General features: G+C 42.7%; 1 protein-coding gene across 4 annotated transcripts in view; it reads right to left on the bottom strand.

Moving 5' to 3' along the window:
- LOC110523104 (SKI family transcriptional corepressor 2) overlaps positions 1–17403 on the bottom strand; it is a 28156-nt gene extending 10753 nt beyond the window's left edge. Inside the window, exons 1-7 of one of the 4 annotated variants that reach the window (XM_036976604.1) lie at positions 17182–17403; positions 15937–16004; positions 9322–11233; positions 7695–7758; positions 7463–7528; positions 5334–5498; positions 2029–2096 (exon numbers count right to left, since the gene is read on the bottom strand). In XM_036976604.1, the coding sequence (XP_036832499.1) occupies positions 2029–2096; positions 5334–5498; positions 7463–7528; positions 7695–7758; positions 9322–11145 (2187 nt within the window). In that variant the 5' untranslated portion in view covers positions 11146–11233; positions 15937–16004; positions 17182–17403. Of the gene's footprint in view, positions 1–2028; positions 2097–5333; positions 5499–7462; positions 7529–7694; positions 7759–9321; positions 11234–12457; positions 12827–15936; positions 16005–17181 lie in introns of those variants that run through there. The other 3 variants (XM_036976605.1, XM_036976602.1, XM_036976603.1) reach the window with 3 other exon arrangements.
- Positions 17404–17653: the final 250 nt, after the last annotated feature.

Below are 17653 nucleotides of genomic sequence, written 5' to 3'. Positions count from 1 at the left end.
GTGAATCTTGAATTGATATTTCTGTAGTTTGAATTTGGCGCTCTGCAATTTCACTGGATGTTGTCAAATCAATCCCGCTAAACAGGTTAATCACTAACAGGTAAGATTAACAATAAGATTAATCAGAATAGGCTTAATCAGAATAGGATTAATCAGAATAGGTTTAATCAGAATAGGATTAATCAGAATAGGATTAATCAGAATAGGCTTGATCAGAATAGGCTTGATCAGAATAGGCTTGATCAGAATAGGCTTGATCAGAATAGGATTCATCAGAATAGGATTCATCAGAAAAGGATTAATCAAAATAGGATTAATCAGAATAGGCTTGATCAGAATAGGATTAACCTGGTTAATCAGAATAGGATTAATCAGAATAGGATTAATCAGAATAGGATTAATCAGAAAAGGCTTAATCAGAATAGGCTTGATCAGAATAGGATTAATCAGAATGGGATTTTTGATATATCTAAATGTTTTCATCAAATAACATAGTATTAAAAGTATGATCATATAATAATAATATAATTTAACATATTTTGAAAATTAATAGAAACTTCCTAGTTCAAAAAACGTATAATCACATAACAGCAGTTCCTAGCATTTTACTCCTCACTATCAGACAGTATAGTAGGGGTTAGGGTCAGACAGTGTAGTAGGGGTTAGGGTCAGACAGTGTAGTTGGGGTTAGGGTCAGACAGTGTAACAGTGTAGTAGGGGTTAGGGTCAGACAGTGTAACAGTGTAGTAGGGGTTAGGGTCAGACAGTGTAACAGTGTAGTAGGGGTTAGGGTCAGACAGTGTAACAGTGTAGTAGGGGTTAGGGTCAGACAGTGTAGTTGGGGTTAGGGTCAGACAGTGTAGTAGGGGTTAGGGTCAGACAGTGTAGTTGGGTTTAGGGTCAGACAGTATAACAGTGCAGTAGGGGTTAGGGTCAGACAGTGTAGTAGGGGTTAGGGTCAGACAGTGTAGTAGGGGTTAGGGTCAGACAGTGTAGTTGGGGTTAGGGTTAGACAGTGTAGTAGGGGTTAGCGTCAAACAGTGTAGTTGGGGTTAGGGTCAGACAGTGTAACAGTGTAGTAGGGGTTAGGGTCAGACAGTGTAGTTGGGGTTAGGGTCAGACAGTGTAACAGTGTAGTAGGGGTTAGGGTCAGACAGTGTAATAGGGGTTAGGGTCAGACAGTGTAGTAGGGGTTAGGGTCAGACAGTGTAGTTGGGGTTAGGGTCAGACAGTGTAGTTGGGGTTAGGGTCAGACAGTGTAGTTGGGGTTAGGGTCAGACAGTGTAACAGTGTAGTTGGGGTTAGGGTCAGACAGTGTAACAGTGTTGTAGGGGTTATGGTCAGACAGTGTAACAGTGTAGTAGGGGTTAGGGTCAGACAGTGTAGTTGGGGTAAGGGTCAGACAGTGTAGTAGGGGTTAGCGTCAAACAGTGTAGTTGGGGTTAGGGTCAGACAGTGTAACAGTGTAGTAGGGGTTAGGGTCAGACAGTGTAGTAGGGGTTAGGGTCAGACAGTGTAGTTGGGGTTAGGGTCAGACAGTGTAGTTGGGGTAAGGGTCAGACAGTGTAGTAGGGGTTAGCGTCAAACAGTGTAGTTGGGGTTAGGGTCAGACAGTGTAACAGTGTAGTAGGGGTTAGAGTCAGACAGTGTGGTAGGGGTTTGGTTCAGACAGTATAGTAGGCGTTAGGGTCAGACAGTGTAGTAGGGGTTAGAGTCAGACAGTGTAGTAGGGGTTAGGGTCAGACATTGTAGTAGGGGTTAGGGTAAGACAGTGTAGTAGGGGATAGGGTCAGACAGTGTAGTAGGGGTTAGGGCAAGACAGTGTAGTAGGGGTTAGGGTCAGACAGTGTAGTAAGGGTTAGGGTCAGACAGTGTAACAGTCTAGTAGGGGTTAGAATCAGACAGTGTAGTTGAGGTTAGGGTCAGACAGTATAGTAGGGATTAGGGTCAGACAGAGTAACAGTGTAGTAGGGGTTAGGGTCAGACAGTGTAGAATACATGTTATGGTATAGTAGTAGGTGATCTGACCATCTGTAGCTGCTGCACCATCTCCTCTCTGTACGATAGTTCTCGCTTCATCTGGTCCTGGAAATGATCTGGGATGGATAAAAACACATTCAGTTCACAATTACACCCCCAGATAATGAGGAAATTATTTGGGATTCATGGAATAAGGTTAGGGTGTTAAGGGTAACAGTCAGGGTGTGAGGGGTTAGGGTGTGAGGGGTTAGGGTATGAGGGGTTAGGGTATGAGGGGTTAGGGTATGAGGGGTTAGGGTGTGAGGGGTTTGGGTGTTAGGGGTTTGGGTATGAGGGGTTAGGGGTTAGGGTATGAGGGGTTAGGGTGTGAGGCGTTAGGGTGTGAGGGGTTAGGGTGTGAGGGGATAGGGTATGAGGGGTTAGGGTATGAATGTTAGGGTATGAGGGGTTAGTGTATGAAGGTTTAGGGTATGAGTGGTTTGGGTATGAAGGGTTAGAATTAGGTTTTGAGTGGCTAGGGTTAGGGTATGAGAGGTCAGGGTATGAGGGGTTAGGGTTAGGGTGTGAGGGGTTAGGGTATGAGTGGTTAGGGTGTGAGGGGTTAGGGTATGAGTGGTTAGGGTATGAGTGGTTAGGGTTAGGGTGTGAGTGGTTAGGGTATGAGGGGTTAGGGTGTGAGGGGTTAGGGTATGAGGGGTAAGGGTATGAGGGGTTAAGGTATGAGGGGTTAGCTTTAGGGTATGAGTGGTTAGGGTATGAGGGGTTAGGGTTAAGGTATGAGGGGTTAAGGTTAAGGTATGAGGGGTTAGGGTTAGGGTATGAGGGGTTAGAATTAGGGTATGAGAGGACAGGGTATGAGGGGTTAGGGTATGAAGGGTTAGGTTTAGGGTCAGGGTATGAGGGGTTAGGGTTAAGGTATGAAGAGTTAGGTTTAGGGTCAGGGTATGAGGGGTTAGGGTTAAGGTATGAAGAGTTAGGTTTAGGGTCAGGGTATGAGGGGTTAGAATTAGGGTATGAGATGTCAGGGTATGACGGGTTAGGGTATGAAAGGTTAGAATTTGGGTATGAGAAGTCAGGTTATGATGGGTTAGGGTATGAAGGGTTAGGGTTAGGGTTAGGGTGTGAGGGGTTAGGGTATGAGGGGTTAAGGTATGAGGGGTTAGGTTTAGGGTATGGGGGTAGGGTTAAGGTATGATGGGTTAGCGTTAGGGCATGAGGGATTAGAATTAGGGTATGAGAGGTCAGAGTATGAGGGGTTAGGGTTAAGGTATGAAGGGTTAGGTTTAGGGTATGGGTATGAGGGGTTAGAAATAGGGTATGAGAGGTCAGGGTATGAGGGTTTATAGTATGAGGGGTTAGGCCTTGGGTATGAAAGGTTATGGTTAAGGTATGAGGGGTTAGGGTTAAGGTATGAGGGGTTAGGGTTAGGGTATGAGAGGTTATAATTAGGGTATGAGAGGTCAGGGTATGAGGGGTTAGGGTATGAGGGGTTAAGGTATGAGGGGTTAGGGTTTGAAGGGTTAGGTTTAGGGTATGAGGGGTTGGAGTTAATGTATGAGGGGTTAGGGTTAAGGTATGAGGGGTTAGGGTTAGGGTATGAGGGGTTAGAATTAGGGTATGAGAGGTCAGGGTATGAGGGGTTAGGGTATGAGGGGTTAGGGTTAGGGTGTGAGGGGTTAGGGTATGAGGGGTTAGGGTTATGGTGTGAGGGGTTAGGGTATGAGGGGTTAGGGTTAGAGTATGAGGGGTTAGGGTATCAGGGGTTAGGGTATGAGGGGTTAGGGTTAGGGTGTGAGGGGTTAGGGTATGAGAGGTTAGGGTATGAGGGGTTAGGGTTAGAGTATGAGAGGTTAGGGTATGAAGGGTTAGGGTATGTGGGGTTAGGGTTAGTGTATGAGGGGTTAGGGTATGAGGGGTTAGGGTATGAGGGGTTAAGATATGAGGGGTTAGGGTTAGGGTATGAGGGGTTAGGGTATGAGGGGTTAGGGGTTAGGGTTAGGGTATGAGGCGTTAGGGTATGAGGGGTTAGGATATAAAGGGTTAGGGTATGAGGGGTTAGGGTATGAGGGGTTAAGGTATGAGGGGTTAGGGTTAGGGTATGAGAGGTTAGGGTATGAGGGGTTAGGGTTAGAGTAATAGAGGTTAGGGTATGAAGGGTTAGGGTATGTGGGGTTAGGGTTAGTGTATGAGGGGTTAGGGTATGAGGGGTTAGGGTATGAGGGGTTAGGGTTAGGGTATGAGGGGTTAGGGTACGAGGGGGTAAGGTATGAGGGGTTAGGGTTAGGGTATGAGGGGTTAGGGTATGAGGGGTTAGAGGTTAGGGTTAGGGTATGAGGCGTTAGAGTATGAAGGGTTAGGGTTAGGATATGAGGGGTTGGGGTTTGAGTTAGGGTATGAAGGGTTAGAGTATGAAGGGTTAGGGTTAGGGTATGAAGGGTTAGGGTATGACGGGTTAGGATATGAAGGGTTAGAGTATGAAGGGTTAGAGTATGAAGGGTTAGGGTAAGGAGGGTTAGGATATGAAGGGTTAGGGTATGAGGGTTTGGGGTTAGGGTTAGGGTATGAAGGGTTAGAGTATGAAGAGTTAGGGTATGAGGTTATAGGGTTAGGGTATGAGGGGTTAGGGTATGAGGGGTTAGGGATTTGTGTATGTGGGTTTAGGGTATGAGGGGTTAGGATATAAAGGGTTAGAGTATGAAGGGTTAGGGTTATGGTATGAAGGGTTAGGATATGAAGGGTTAGGGTATGAAGGGTTAGGGTATGAGGGGTTTGGGTTAGGGTATGAAGGGTTAGAGTATGAAGGGTTAGGGTTAGGGTATGAAGGGTTAGGTTATGAAGGGTTAGGGTATGAGGGGTTGGGGTTAGGGTATGAAGGGTTAGAGTATGAAGGGTTAGGGTATGAAGGGTTAGGGCATGAGGGGTTAGTGTATGAAGGGTTAGAGTATGAAGGGTTAGCATATGAAGGGTTAGGGTATGAGGGGTTTGGGTTAGGGTTAGGGTATGAAGGGTTAGAGTATGAAGGGTTAGGCTATGAAGGGTTAGGATATGAAGGGTTAGGATATGAAGGGTTAGGATATGAAGGGTTATGGTATGAGGGGTTGGGGTTTGGGTTAGGGTATGAAGGGTTAGAGTATGAAGGGTTAGGATATGAAGGGTTAGGGTATGAGGGGTTAGGGTATGAAGGGTTAGAGTATGAAGGGTTAGGGTATGAGTGGTTTGGGTTAGGGTTAGGGTATGAAGGGTTAGAGTTTGAAGGGTTAGGGTATGAAGGGTTAGAGTATGAAGGGTTAGGGTTAGGGTATGAAGGGTTAGGATATGAAGGGTTAGGGGTAGAGACAGAGAGGTAGACCTACGGAACACAGGGAAGGGGGAGTTTCCCTTCAGAGCGTGGAACTCCTGTTCTAGTCGTCTTCGTAGATCGATCTGTTCCAATAGAACCTTCTGGAGTTCCTCTTTCTCCATGTTCTCAACATCCTCCTTTAGTGGAACAGGGGAACTTCCATCTTGTGTTTGATCACCTGGAAAGGAGGAAAGAAAATAAATGTTGAGTATGAATCAAGCACTCAATCGGACAGTGAGTTATATTATCCCTCTAATAATCTGTAGTCCTCTGATTGTAATGTAACCATTGGCCTGTAGGTGTCAGTCTAACTGCATATTTCCTTCCACCTGTCTGGATCCTTGAAGGCTTTGATCTTCTATTGCCCTGTCTACTGTGTTCTCAGAGAACTACTGTCATTTACATTCTCAATGGTCATTGCATTCCGTATAGAACCACATGTTTGTAAATGTTAAATGTCAAACTGCACTAATAATCTCATTATAATCGTGCCCGCTATTCATTTGATATTATGCTACATTATGCTATAAACCAATCAATAAAACATGGAAAACGCTTGATCATGTAAATAACTAATTAAACCACTTGGTGAATGCGTTAATTAAATACTTTCCCTAAAATGCTTGAAATATCATTCACTTGAAACAATATGTTTGTTATTATGGTGCCTGTAAAACCTATTGTTCTGTCTGCAGTCTATAGTGTCTGTAGCCGTGCTGCGTTTTTTAACAGTGGATATGTATTACTGTAGTCCTGTAACCATGATAACCATATTGTTCTATCACTCTTCTACAATGTTAGTGTCGTTTCCATTATGGCCTGATTTCTTCATCTATGAACCTGAAAATGTCTTGTGTGTTTGTTTCTGAATTCTGACAATGTGGCAAATCAAATGGCTTAAATGAGGCGATCCAGCACATTTGTGTATATAATCTCCCCCTCGCTCTCTCCCTCTCTGTATGTATAATCTCCCCCTCTCTCCATCTCTCTCTCTCTCCCTCTCTCTTTCCCTCTCTAGTCATTTCATGTCTTGCCTCCTTAAGCCTCCCAACACTTCCCTCATTTGGAACGGCCTGCTCTCGCTCTCTCGCTCCTCTCCTCTCTCTGTCTCATTTGACAAGCAAATCAGCAGACAGTGCCTCAGGATAACAACCTCGTTTGACAGTCAATTAACCGTGAATAGTCAAAGCCAAGGCAGTTTGCATTACATAAATGGAAAATTAGATTATTTTTCTCCCAAGAAACAGCCCTCTCCTTAAGACAGAGTCTGAGAGTCTTTGGAATCAGAACGTCTAATCACGTCGTCCATCGCCCAGGGAGACGTTTAGCAATCAGACAAAGGTGGTCTCATTTAATTTGTTTCGTGTAATTTTTTGAAATAAATTCTACATTATGTGAGGATATCATTATGGGCTACATAATAAGAATGTTGGCATAGATGTCATAAAACCCTTTTAATGTCTCTGTGACAGATATAAAAGGCAATAAGATGTGATCTTTGTAATGAAAGGTTTTGCCAAGGGAAAAGGCAATTATATGGGTTTGATATTGTTGAGATGGAGATTGTCACCTTCCCTGTGTTGAGCTGATTGTCTTGTTGAACTGTAATGGCTCCCTGTAGAACACATTCTAGAACTGTAATGGCCCCCTGTAGAACACATTCTAGAACTGTAATGGCCCCCTGTAGAACACAATCTACAAAACATTCTGGACCACATTGGAACACTGGAAACAGCCGATGTTCCGTTGCACAGTCTATCAGCTATTCCATCTATTTATGTATCTCTAGTAATCCGTAAACCTACAGTATGGTCTGTGAGAGGAGAATGAGTCTGCTGTTCTCCTTGTCTAGATAAATGTCCTATTATAGTGATCGTTTTATCTGTCTTGATAAATCAGTTAGAAAAGTTAGATATTGCAGAGGAGGTTTATCTGCCTTGATTAAACAGTTAGATATTATAGTAGAGGTTTTATCTGTCTTGATTGAACAGCTAGATATTATAGTATAGGTTTTATCTGTCTTGATTAAACAGTTAGATATTATAGTAGAGGTTTTATCTGTCTTGATTAAACAGTTAGATATTATAGTAGAGGTTTTATCTGTCTTGATTAAACAGTTAGATATTATAGTAGAGGTTTTACCTGCCGTCTCTCTCCAGTACTCTGGGCCAGATGATTCTGTCTCTGATACAAAGAAACTGCTGGGCTCTTTGTTTTCATCAAGAGGAGAATGAGAGAGGAAGAGGAGAACAGAAGGACATTCATTCATCTGTTTATAAGGGAACAGAGTTGATTTGGTCACCTGCACACAGAAAACTGGTAGAAAGGAACCGATGTCTTCAAACCAATAAGATGAGGAGGTAATGCTACTCACGAGCTATGTTGGAGTTTTCTTTGGTTGTGTAAACAGGCAGTCCATGGTCTCTGCTTTTATGAGTCTGAGAACACAGAGAAAGACAGAGGTTTTAGCATGTGCATATCAAACCGAGAAGGAGTCTAATAATGCTACCCACAATAGAACCACTGGTGTCCTGGGATAGAGAATGCTGGTGTACACTAGAATAGCTTCTGGCCTTCACAGACTTGAAGAGTCAATGGAGTGGAACAATTCTCCTTTTGGCCTAATTTTGTCTATGATGAACAACACTCTTAATATAAGCCTGTAGTGTTACTATCCAATGGGAAGCCTGTAGTGTTACTATCCAATGGGAAGCCTGTAGTGTTATTATCCAATGGGAAGCCTGTAGTGTTACTATCTAATGGGAAGCCTGTAGTGTTACTATCCAATGGGAAGCCTGTAGTTTAATTATCCAATGGGAAGCCTGTAGTGTTGCTATCCAATGGGAAGCCTGTAGTGTTACTATCCAATGGGAAGCCTGTAGTGTTACTATCCAATGGGAAGACTGTAGTGTTACTATCCAATGGGAAGCCTGTAGTGTTACTATCCAATGGGAAGACTGTAGTGTTACTATCCAATGGGAAGCCTGTAGTGTTACTATCCAATGGGAATCCTGTAGTGTTACTATCCAATGGGAAGCCTGTAGTGTTACTAACCAATGGGAAGCCTGTAGTGTTACTAACCAATGGGAAGCATGTATTGTAATTATCCAATGGGAAGCCTGTAGTGTTACTATTCCAAGTGTTTCCCTCCCATACTGAGCCTGTAGCATCAATACAGAAGGACCGTCTCTCTCATCACAGTTACTATTAGACTGTGAATGTCTCTTCATTAGTGTTATTAGACTGTGCATGTCTCCCTCATTAGTGTTATTAGACTGTGAATGTCTCCCTCATTAGTTTTGTTATTAGACTGTGAATGTCTCTTCATTAGTGTTATTAGACTGTGAATGTCTCTGTCATTAGTGTTGTTATTAGACTGTGAATGTCTCTTCATTAGTGTTGTTATTAGAATGTGAATGTCTCCCTCATTAGTGTTGTTATTAGACTGTGAATGTCTCTTCATTAGTGTTATTAGACTGTGAATGTCTCTGTCATTAGTGTTGTTATTAGACTGTGAATGTCTCCCTCATTAGTGTTGTTATTAGACTGTGAATGTCTCCCTCATTAGTGTTATTAGACTGTGAATGTCTCCCACATTGATGATACTATTAGACTGTGAATGTCTCCCTCATTTACGTTACTATTTGACTGTGAATGTCTCTTCATTAGTGTTGTTATTAGACTGTGAATGTCTCCTCACTTGTATTAGTACAACAGGACTGTTTCCCCTGGTTGGGGACCAACTCCCTTAGCCTTGTTAATGTGGAGTCGACAGGTTCCAGATTAGAAAGGCTAACAGGCAGAAAGTGACAAGGAGAGAACCGATATAATGTGACCATTAAACAATACCGGACTGTTCTTATTATCAGGGATCAGAGCACTGTGGATGTTTTATTTCTTCAGGGAGACGCCACTATCAATCTCTTTATGCATATTACATCAGCCAGCCTACAGCGCCAATTAAATAATAATTAGTTAAAGTGCCTTAAGGGAATATTTACATTTTTGTAGGCCTGGTCCTCCAGTGGCAGCGGGGTATGTGTGGGGCTGGGGAGAGAGAGTGTGAGGCTCGCAGGGGGAGCAGGAGGAGAGGCAGGCAGGCTACTGCTGCTCTGGTCCTGGCTGTGATCTGCAGGGCTGCAGGGGAAGGTGACAGCCTCTTTCTCTCCTCTCTCCCATGGTCCTGATCCTTCAGTCAGCCCTCGGAGGTGCAGGCTGCTGTGTGTCTGTGGTGGGGTTGGTCTGTTGAAGCTGTCCTCTTCCTCTTCATCCTGCTTGGTCTCCACATCCACCTCTCCTTCCTCCTCACTCTCTCCTCCCTCTCCCTCTTCCTCCCCTTCTCCTCCGCTCTCAGAGGCGTAGCTGCAGCTGGTGGCGGGGGACAGGTGGCGATCCGAACCAAACTCCTCCAGGTTTCCATGGAGCTTGGCGATGCTCTCTGCATCCTTGACGACAGGTCGGAAGGCTGAGTGGTAGGAGGCTTTCCTGGCCTGGAGAGACGGGACGTCCAGCAGCTTCAGCCAGCCCTCTGAGGTCACAGGGCGCAGGTCAGAGGTCAGGGGGGAGGAGTCAGGGTCAAACAGGCCTGACCTGGGTGTGGCCCTCATGTCTGGCCCTGCCCTTGGCTGTGAGGGCTCTGATAGGTCGAGGAAGGCCTGCCTGAGGGAAGGGCTCTCGGCCAATGAGGACAGGGTGTTGACGGACGGCTGTGGCTGCAGGTAGGTGGGCACTGGGAGGCCCCCAGCGGCCCTAGGGGGCCAAAACATGCAGAACGGAGGGTAGAAGGTGTCTTTACGACCGGGCCACAGCAGACCTGACAGACCAGTGTTCTTCTGTCCTCCAGCCACCTCACTGTCATCTTTCTTCTGCTGACAGAGGCTGAAGGCTGGGAAGGAGTAAGGGTTGGGGAACAGGGAGGTAGGGGGGAACTTCTGCAGCATGCCGAACCCTTTACTGGGCACAGGGATCACCGGGTAGCTGCGAGGGTTCTTATGGGGAGACAGGCTGCTTCCATCCAGGTCCTCCTCCTCCTCGAAGCGGCTCCTCTTCTGGACCAGGTCAGGGGTCATCATGTGGGGCAGACCAGAGTTCACAACCTTCCCCGGCCCCATAGGGGAGCAGTGAGATGAGGGTAGACACCGCTTCCTGCTGCCACCATTAAACATGGCCTTCACGTCCTCCCAGGCAAAAGCCAGGTCATCAGGAGGGGTTTTATCTGACAGCTTCAGGTGGCGTCTCCAGGAGTTGAAGTTAGCAGCGTCCGGCTGGGTGTACTTGGCTTCAGGAGTACGGTGAGAGTGGAAGATGAACTTGTTAGGAGAGAAGTACATGCTGCAGTAGGAACACTTGATGCACTTGGCTCTGCTGCTGTTGTAGCGCGCTGGGATGAAGTTACCACGACTACCCCAGGCACACTCGTGTGACACATCAAAGGCGAAGTTGTCAGGCAGTTTGGGGGGGTTGTTCTCCCCCAGGAAGGACTTACACAGCCGCTCCGCCTCTCGCTTGGTGATCATACCACAGCGGCGGGAGGAGATGGGCATGGCGCCAGCTCGCCTCAGGATCTCCAGCTGGACAGGGGTGCACTGAACACAGGTGATACCCAGCGCCACGCGGCGGTTGTGGATCTCGTTATAGCTGTAGTTCTTCAGCAAAGTGTTGGAGATCTGGGCCAGACACAACCGCTCCTGATGGTCGATCACCAAGGAGACGATGGGTACACCATACAGAACCACTTGACCCACCTGGTTGGGCTTCAGGGAGGAGTGGGGGGGTCTGGGGGGGGTCAGGGGCTCCTGCTGGAACGAGCTGGGTGGGGTGGTCATGGTAGTGCTGGTGTTGGTAACCAGTAAGTAGGTTGTGTTACCGTGGAGTCAGTCCTCCTGTCAGTCTGTCTGTCTGGATGATACTCTGCTGGAAAACCACACACACATTAACATTTAAGTTCAAACTGCACATCAGTCAGACAGATGTTCAGTTAAAATAAATAGAATGATTATTATTACTATTTTAATTATATCAAATTATCATTAGCAAAATAAAATATATGCCTAATGGTGAAAAACTTGACGATGATTGAATAGCAATACCACATATGATTTCTTATGTTTCTTATTTATATTATTTTGTTATAAACATTCAATTAAGTTTGTATTGTAGGCGCTAAATGTTCAACTTTCTCTCCCATTTTGCAGAGTTAAGTTATACGCAACTCCCGCTGAGCCCGCTGCGTTTTCGACTTTAAAGCTTAAAGACACGATGTCGCATCGAAGACAAGAAGCGGCCGAACTGTTTTCAACAATGCACATCTGGGAGAATTATAGAGGCTAATTATAGAGAATCATTAGGCTTTACTCGTAAAAAAAAAAAGATAAATAGTTATTTTACTTTGGGGGTCATTTGTTGATAGCCCACAAATGTACAACGTTGATAAAAAGTTATAGAATTGCAACTGAACATGGCGAAATTAAAAATAAAATAATTGTAATTTAACAGAACTTCCATTTCGTTGATGTTAATACATATTTTGTACTTCAAATGTTTGGTCAAAACACTGGAGGCTATATAACACCTCATTCTGAGAGGCAGTATAGAACCAATTATTAATAGTATGTATGATATTAATATATGACCTGGCTTGGTGTGAACTCTGCTGAATAATAATGTAATTTGGCACGCGTAACATTATAGGACAAAATACAGGATGACCTGTAGATCAAACCGACATGTGAGGGTCATCCCGGAAGGGCCTAGAAAAGATATACGTCAACGACATGATAGCCTACTGACAGAAGATGTGCAGTGGAGAAGGTCGAGGTATTTTACTGTGCAAGATATTCTAAAATAAAAGGCTCTATATTATGTCGCAAAATGTGCTCGGTATGCTAGTGATTTTCAGCAGATTTAGACCAGAATTAATTTTCAACATAACACAATTCTAATAATTATTGCTCATTGATGCCGATAGCCACAAAACTAATATTAAAACTCATAATAATAACAGGCCTACTCACAATAATAATAATAATAATAATAAAAATAATTATAATAATATCAAAAATAATAATGTAGGCTAATAACACAATAATTCACGTCAAACCTCAATTGTTACACTGTGGACAGAATGGGATATCTTACCTCCTCTATAGCGTGATGACAGAAATCCAAATGTTACGAAAATAAAGACATCCCTTATCTCTCTCCCAATACAACCGATACATTAAAAACCACGTGCCTTACAAAGCTGAAGTAAATTAATTCCGAATATTGAAGAAGATATAATATGTTGTTCTATAAAATAATATAGAAGAAGAGAATATATGTTGTTCTATAAAAGAAAGTTACCAGTCGGTGATGAGTAAGTGCGCAGCGCGCTCTGGCTTATTCCCTTTAAAGGACAAGGCGCGTGTCTAGAGGCAGGCGGTGTCGGACGGGACGTGATTGGCGCGTGGCTCTGCCCCTCTTTTAGCTCGATACTTTCCGCCAGGAGCCAATGACGTTTCACTAACTGACACTCAACACTCTAAAGAGACTAATGCAGGAGCCTGGCCCCGGGCTAAAGACGGGCTGTACACCTCCAATCTGAATGAGGACTCTGACTCACAAATCCACAAACAGCAGATATGTAGCAGGCTTACCAACAACGAGATGAACAATAAGTAGGTCGATGTCACTAACTAAAATGCCTCTGTGGCCTATTTTACACGGTGTCGGTCCTACATCACAGAACTCATGGCGCTGTGTAACTCAAACATAACCTGGAGTAGGCTAAAACAATTTGTTAACCTAAATCGCGTATAGGCTAACAATTCTAACTCATTTAATCAATATGCCTTCAGGTAATTCTACATTGCATTTTATTTGTCCTAAGCAAATTTGCCTTTCAAAACGTTTCTCTACCAAGACAGAAAAAAATGTTTTTATAGGCTACCAAATATGTTTTACATTTACAGTACGACTTGTCATATATGCGCCGTCATCATAACATTGAATAGGCCTGTGAATGACTGGTAAATTAACATTGTTTCATAAATACATGGAATAAATTGTACATTTATGATTTCCCATGCAGGAATACAATGAACCGTGCGTCAATAGGCTTCTAGCGGAACCAAGCAATTAAATGTTATTTAAATGTTCACTATTTATTGATTGGCCATATGATCAAATAACATTTTATTGGTCAAATTCACGTGTTTAGCAGATGTTATTGCGGGTGTCGTGAATTGGTTTCATGTATTCTGGCGTGAGTATTTAGCAAGTTTCTAATTGTCGTCATCATGAAGAGTTAATTTCAGGGCTTCCGTAAATTGGCCGTTAAAGACCACATAGACAACATTCAGAGAAATCCATCATCCATCCATCAAGTTTCCAAGCAGAGATGAGAGGAGAAGATGAGGGAGAAAAGGTAATAAAGAGCGGCTATTTCTTCATTATTGTAGAAGGCCGCATATGTCTCACCATGTCTCCCATCACTAACGATACAGGGCGGAAGAGAGAAACAGTTCATCTGAAACAGATTAAGTGTTTGTAGCCGGAACACCTAATCAATTATCTAAACAGTTTATTGATGTAAATAGTATTGATATGTAGTGAGATGACGTCATCAACACTGGATCAAACCGATTATAATTAAATGAATTAACGACAACTAGGATGAATAACCAACAAGAGGTTCAGGTTTGACTGGATATATTTAGTCATTGGGATGGAAGAACGGTATAATATAGCCTAGATATTCCAATAAAATATTTGTCAATATTTATAAATGCAAATAAATGCGATTTCAGTCAATACAATAAACCCCTTTACATTTAGACTACTTTGATTACACATATTATTCAGCATTTTATTAAATAAATACATTAAATGTAATATTAAATATACTACACTTATCAATCAATTCGTTTGTTTTGCTTGTATATATTCCCTGCCTTCATCTTAATAAATATTAACAGATCGTTTTTGGCCTAAACCGGACCGTCGTGACAGCAGCACGCAGGGCGAGCCCCATCTGTTTCTCTTTAGACCAATTTAGATGTCATTGCTCGAGCTTTTGTCTCGCCTCCGCAGAGGCACCGGAGCACGCGGCCAGGCAGAAGCATCAACCGGCAGGAGCTTCCCACCGTCCAGGGTTAGAATAGTACAGCTAGGACTATAGGAGAGTAGGCTGTATTGTAGCGTCACACCGTGAAACACACTCAGGGTGTGAGTATACGCATATGAATGACAATGGTAAAAAAAAAGAGAGAATTATTTATTGAGCCAGGGAGGAATACATGTTTAAGTATTGAATAGTTCTACACTTAATAGGAATAGCCTATTTCATTAAACCAATCCACTACTAGTTCAATGCATTGGATTATTTAAAACTAGCATTTTACAGGTATAGGCTAAATTAAGTAAAGATAATATCATAAAATAATATGTATTATTTCTCTTACACTTTAATAGCCTACGTTTATTTTCCTTTCAATTAAGAAACTTTAATTTGGACGCTTTGCACCAGTGTAGAAGTAATGATGGTCCTGTGAAGTGTGCCAACAAATACCAGTGGAAGGAAGATAATTATACTATATAAATATGGGCTAAATATAATATTTTATACTGGACCATTTGAAGTGCGAAATCAATTCATTGTCCATTTTGATAATGCATGATGTGTCATGTTAGTGACGGTCTCCCTACTGTGAAATGAATCATGCGTTTAAAACAGAATAGCTGTTTGACCTCGCAGGGTCAATACGAAACAACGTTATAAATTAAGAGTTACAAGACTAAGTGATACGGAGACGTTTAACTTCAAATCAGTCAACAAATGAACTGCGCCCGGGGTGGGTCATTACCATATTGAAATACATCATCTGATCTCCTCCAGTATAACACCATCAACATCTGATGCCAGAGATGAGGCCGCATGTCTTTTGGCGGCAGAAGGGCGTGTGGGAGCAGTGAATAGGCTTCATTTGCTTTTGTTGGAGAATTATAATGCAGACCTATGGATTTTCTGTTTTGCCATTTTGATGTTATATCACAAGTAGGCCTAGGCTATATGTAGATTAGGAGGTGACATAGGCTATTGCTAATGCTCGAGCACAATTGACCTGGATTTGAATCCTTAGTTAATGCTACAGTCTATCACTAAATTAAAAAACCATGTGTGTCTTCATCTGTGAAGATTTACCCTGCAGTATAATCTAGATGAATCTAATCTGTGTTTCATTGAGAAAAGTGTCAGTGATGTTTCCTAATAACCTTTCCCACTATTCTTCTTCCATAGCTTGATTATGGTCTCAAATTAAAGTAGCCTATCAGATAAAATGTCAGGGTGTGGTGGTGGCCTCTGACGTCATGATGTGGCCTCGCTACACGTCCAGATTTGTGTGTAAACATAAATGTTGAATTATAAAACCGTGATGCCTTTATTTAAAAAATACTGCTGGCTACATGAGCACAATAACAACATCTTGAAGTGGACTGAAACCTTTTGGTTGATTTGAATTATGTAGCCTAAATGTACTTCTTGAAAGTCAGGCCACACGTGCAGTAGATCTAGGCTATTTTATTTAGTTATGAACACATCGCTAAATCACATGGCTATATTCTACAATACATACATAGTTCTACCTCTCTGACGTTGAGAGAAAAACGTCTTCTGACGCAGGAGAGTTTCTCAGTCAGAAATCTGCAGGTGGAGGGAAAAACAAAGCACATGCCAAAATACAACTGGTCACAAATCAATTCTGAACAATTGAATTAACAAATCAAATTTGAATCAGCCTTTAGTAGGTCTGTTGAAGTTGCTATATTAGTGCAGGATAAAGTGTGCGAGCAGGAGCACTGTTGACCAGATGGTGCTGCCTAATGGAACTCATTTGACAACCAACACGGTAGCATACTATTATGGACCAACACTTTTAGATACAAAAGGCTTCTTTTGGGCTTCTATATAGAATCTTTAGAGGCGCCATATATGAAGCAAGGATAGCCTTTTGGTTTCTTTTGAGAATAAGAGTGTAGTGGTGGTTTAACCGCAGAAAGAGAAGGCTGATTCACTGAGCCATATCCCATCATAATAATTATTGATGGACTTTTCGCTATATAATAATTAAAACACCACTCCACATGGAATTCCTTTGAGCTGCAGCAAACAAACTCCTGAAAGTTTAAGTGGAGATTAATCAATTAGAGACAGCCAGACAACGTGGCGCCCAGCCGGCATCAGATTTCAGAGGACATTTAGTCTCTCTGTTTTACAGACTCCAAGGTCGTTATAGTTATGCTATAGTATGTACATAGTATAGTTATAGTTCCAGGTATTCCTTCCTGAACATTCAGACTGTCTGAAGGATGCAGAGTTCCAACCTGAAAGGGGCTCGAACAGAGCCCGCAACCCAAATCACGTGTCTGTAACATGGGCAGCACCTTTTAGCAGGTGCATGAATACAATTAAACTTTTCAACGAACTCAAGGAAAGTACCAGGACAGCTCATGCAATGAAAATATGAAAATAAAACATATGTATGCCTACTCTATCATTATATGTGCAAATGTAAACGAGGGAAACACATGTAAGATGATAGAATTCGTGCATAAACGTGTGTTAATTTATGTTATCCTTCCGCAATAATTGAGCTGTCCTGTCGAAGCCACAAATCAATTATATCGAATAAAATGGTTTATTGACAGTCTATCATTTCTCTCAGAGATGGCCAGTGGAAAATAGTCACTGAATCAAATCAAAATAACTATTCCAAATCGAATATATCTTCTGACTTAATAATCAAACCAAAATCGGATGATACTGTAAATATACACATTTATATTTACAATGATATGTATTTTATTAGATTATATTTTACCTTCTGTCTCGTAGATGTACAATTCCTCAGGTATAGGTGTTCGGTCTGATGTGCCATCAGAATAATATCATATACCGTTTTACCCCTCTGTCTCCTCTCTCAGGTGAAAGCACCTGGGGTTTATAGCGTGACTATCATAACATATGGGACACAAAACAACCGGAGTATTTTATCGAATAGTTTTCTTGTGACCAGGTTACGCTACATTTTACTATACAGGTGAAAGGCATAGCACGCGATATTTGTGAAATTACTGAGCGCATGCGATTAGACAATGGGAGGATCTATGAAGATATTATTCAGCCAATAAACGGCAACCACTCCACACAGCATGCAGTCAACACCACCAAACCAAAACTGGACTAGGAGGGCTGTTATAGCTGTACCACATCTGGGAGGGCTGTTATAGCTGTACCAGTACTAGGAGGGCTGTTATAGCTGTACCAGTACTAGGAGGGCTGTTATAGCTGTA

The sequence above is a fragment of the Oncorhynchus mykiss genome, chromosome 5, assembly GCF_013265735.2.
Source record: "Oncorhynchus mykiss isolate Arlee chromosome 5, USDA_OmykA_1.1, whole genome shotgun sequence".
NCBI lineage: Eukaryota > Metazoa > Chordata > Actinopteri > Salmoniformes > Salmonidae > Oncorhynchus > Oncorhynchus mykiss.
This window is presented reverse-complemented; position numbering and strand designations above follow the sequence as displayed.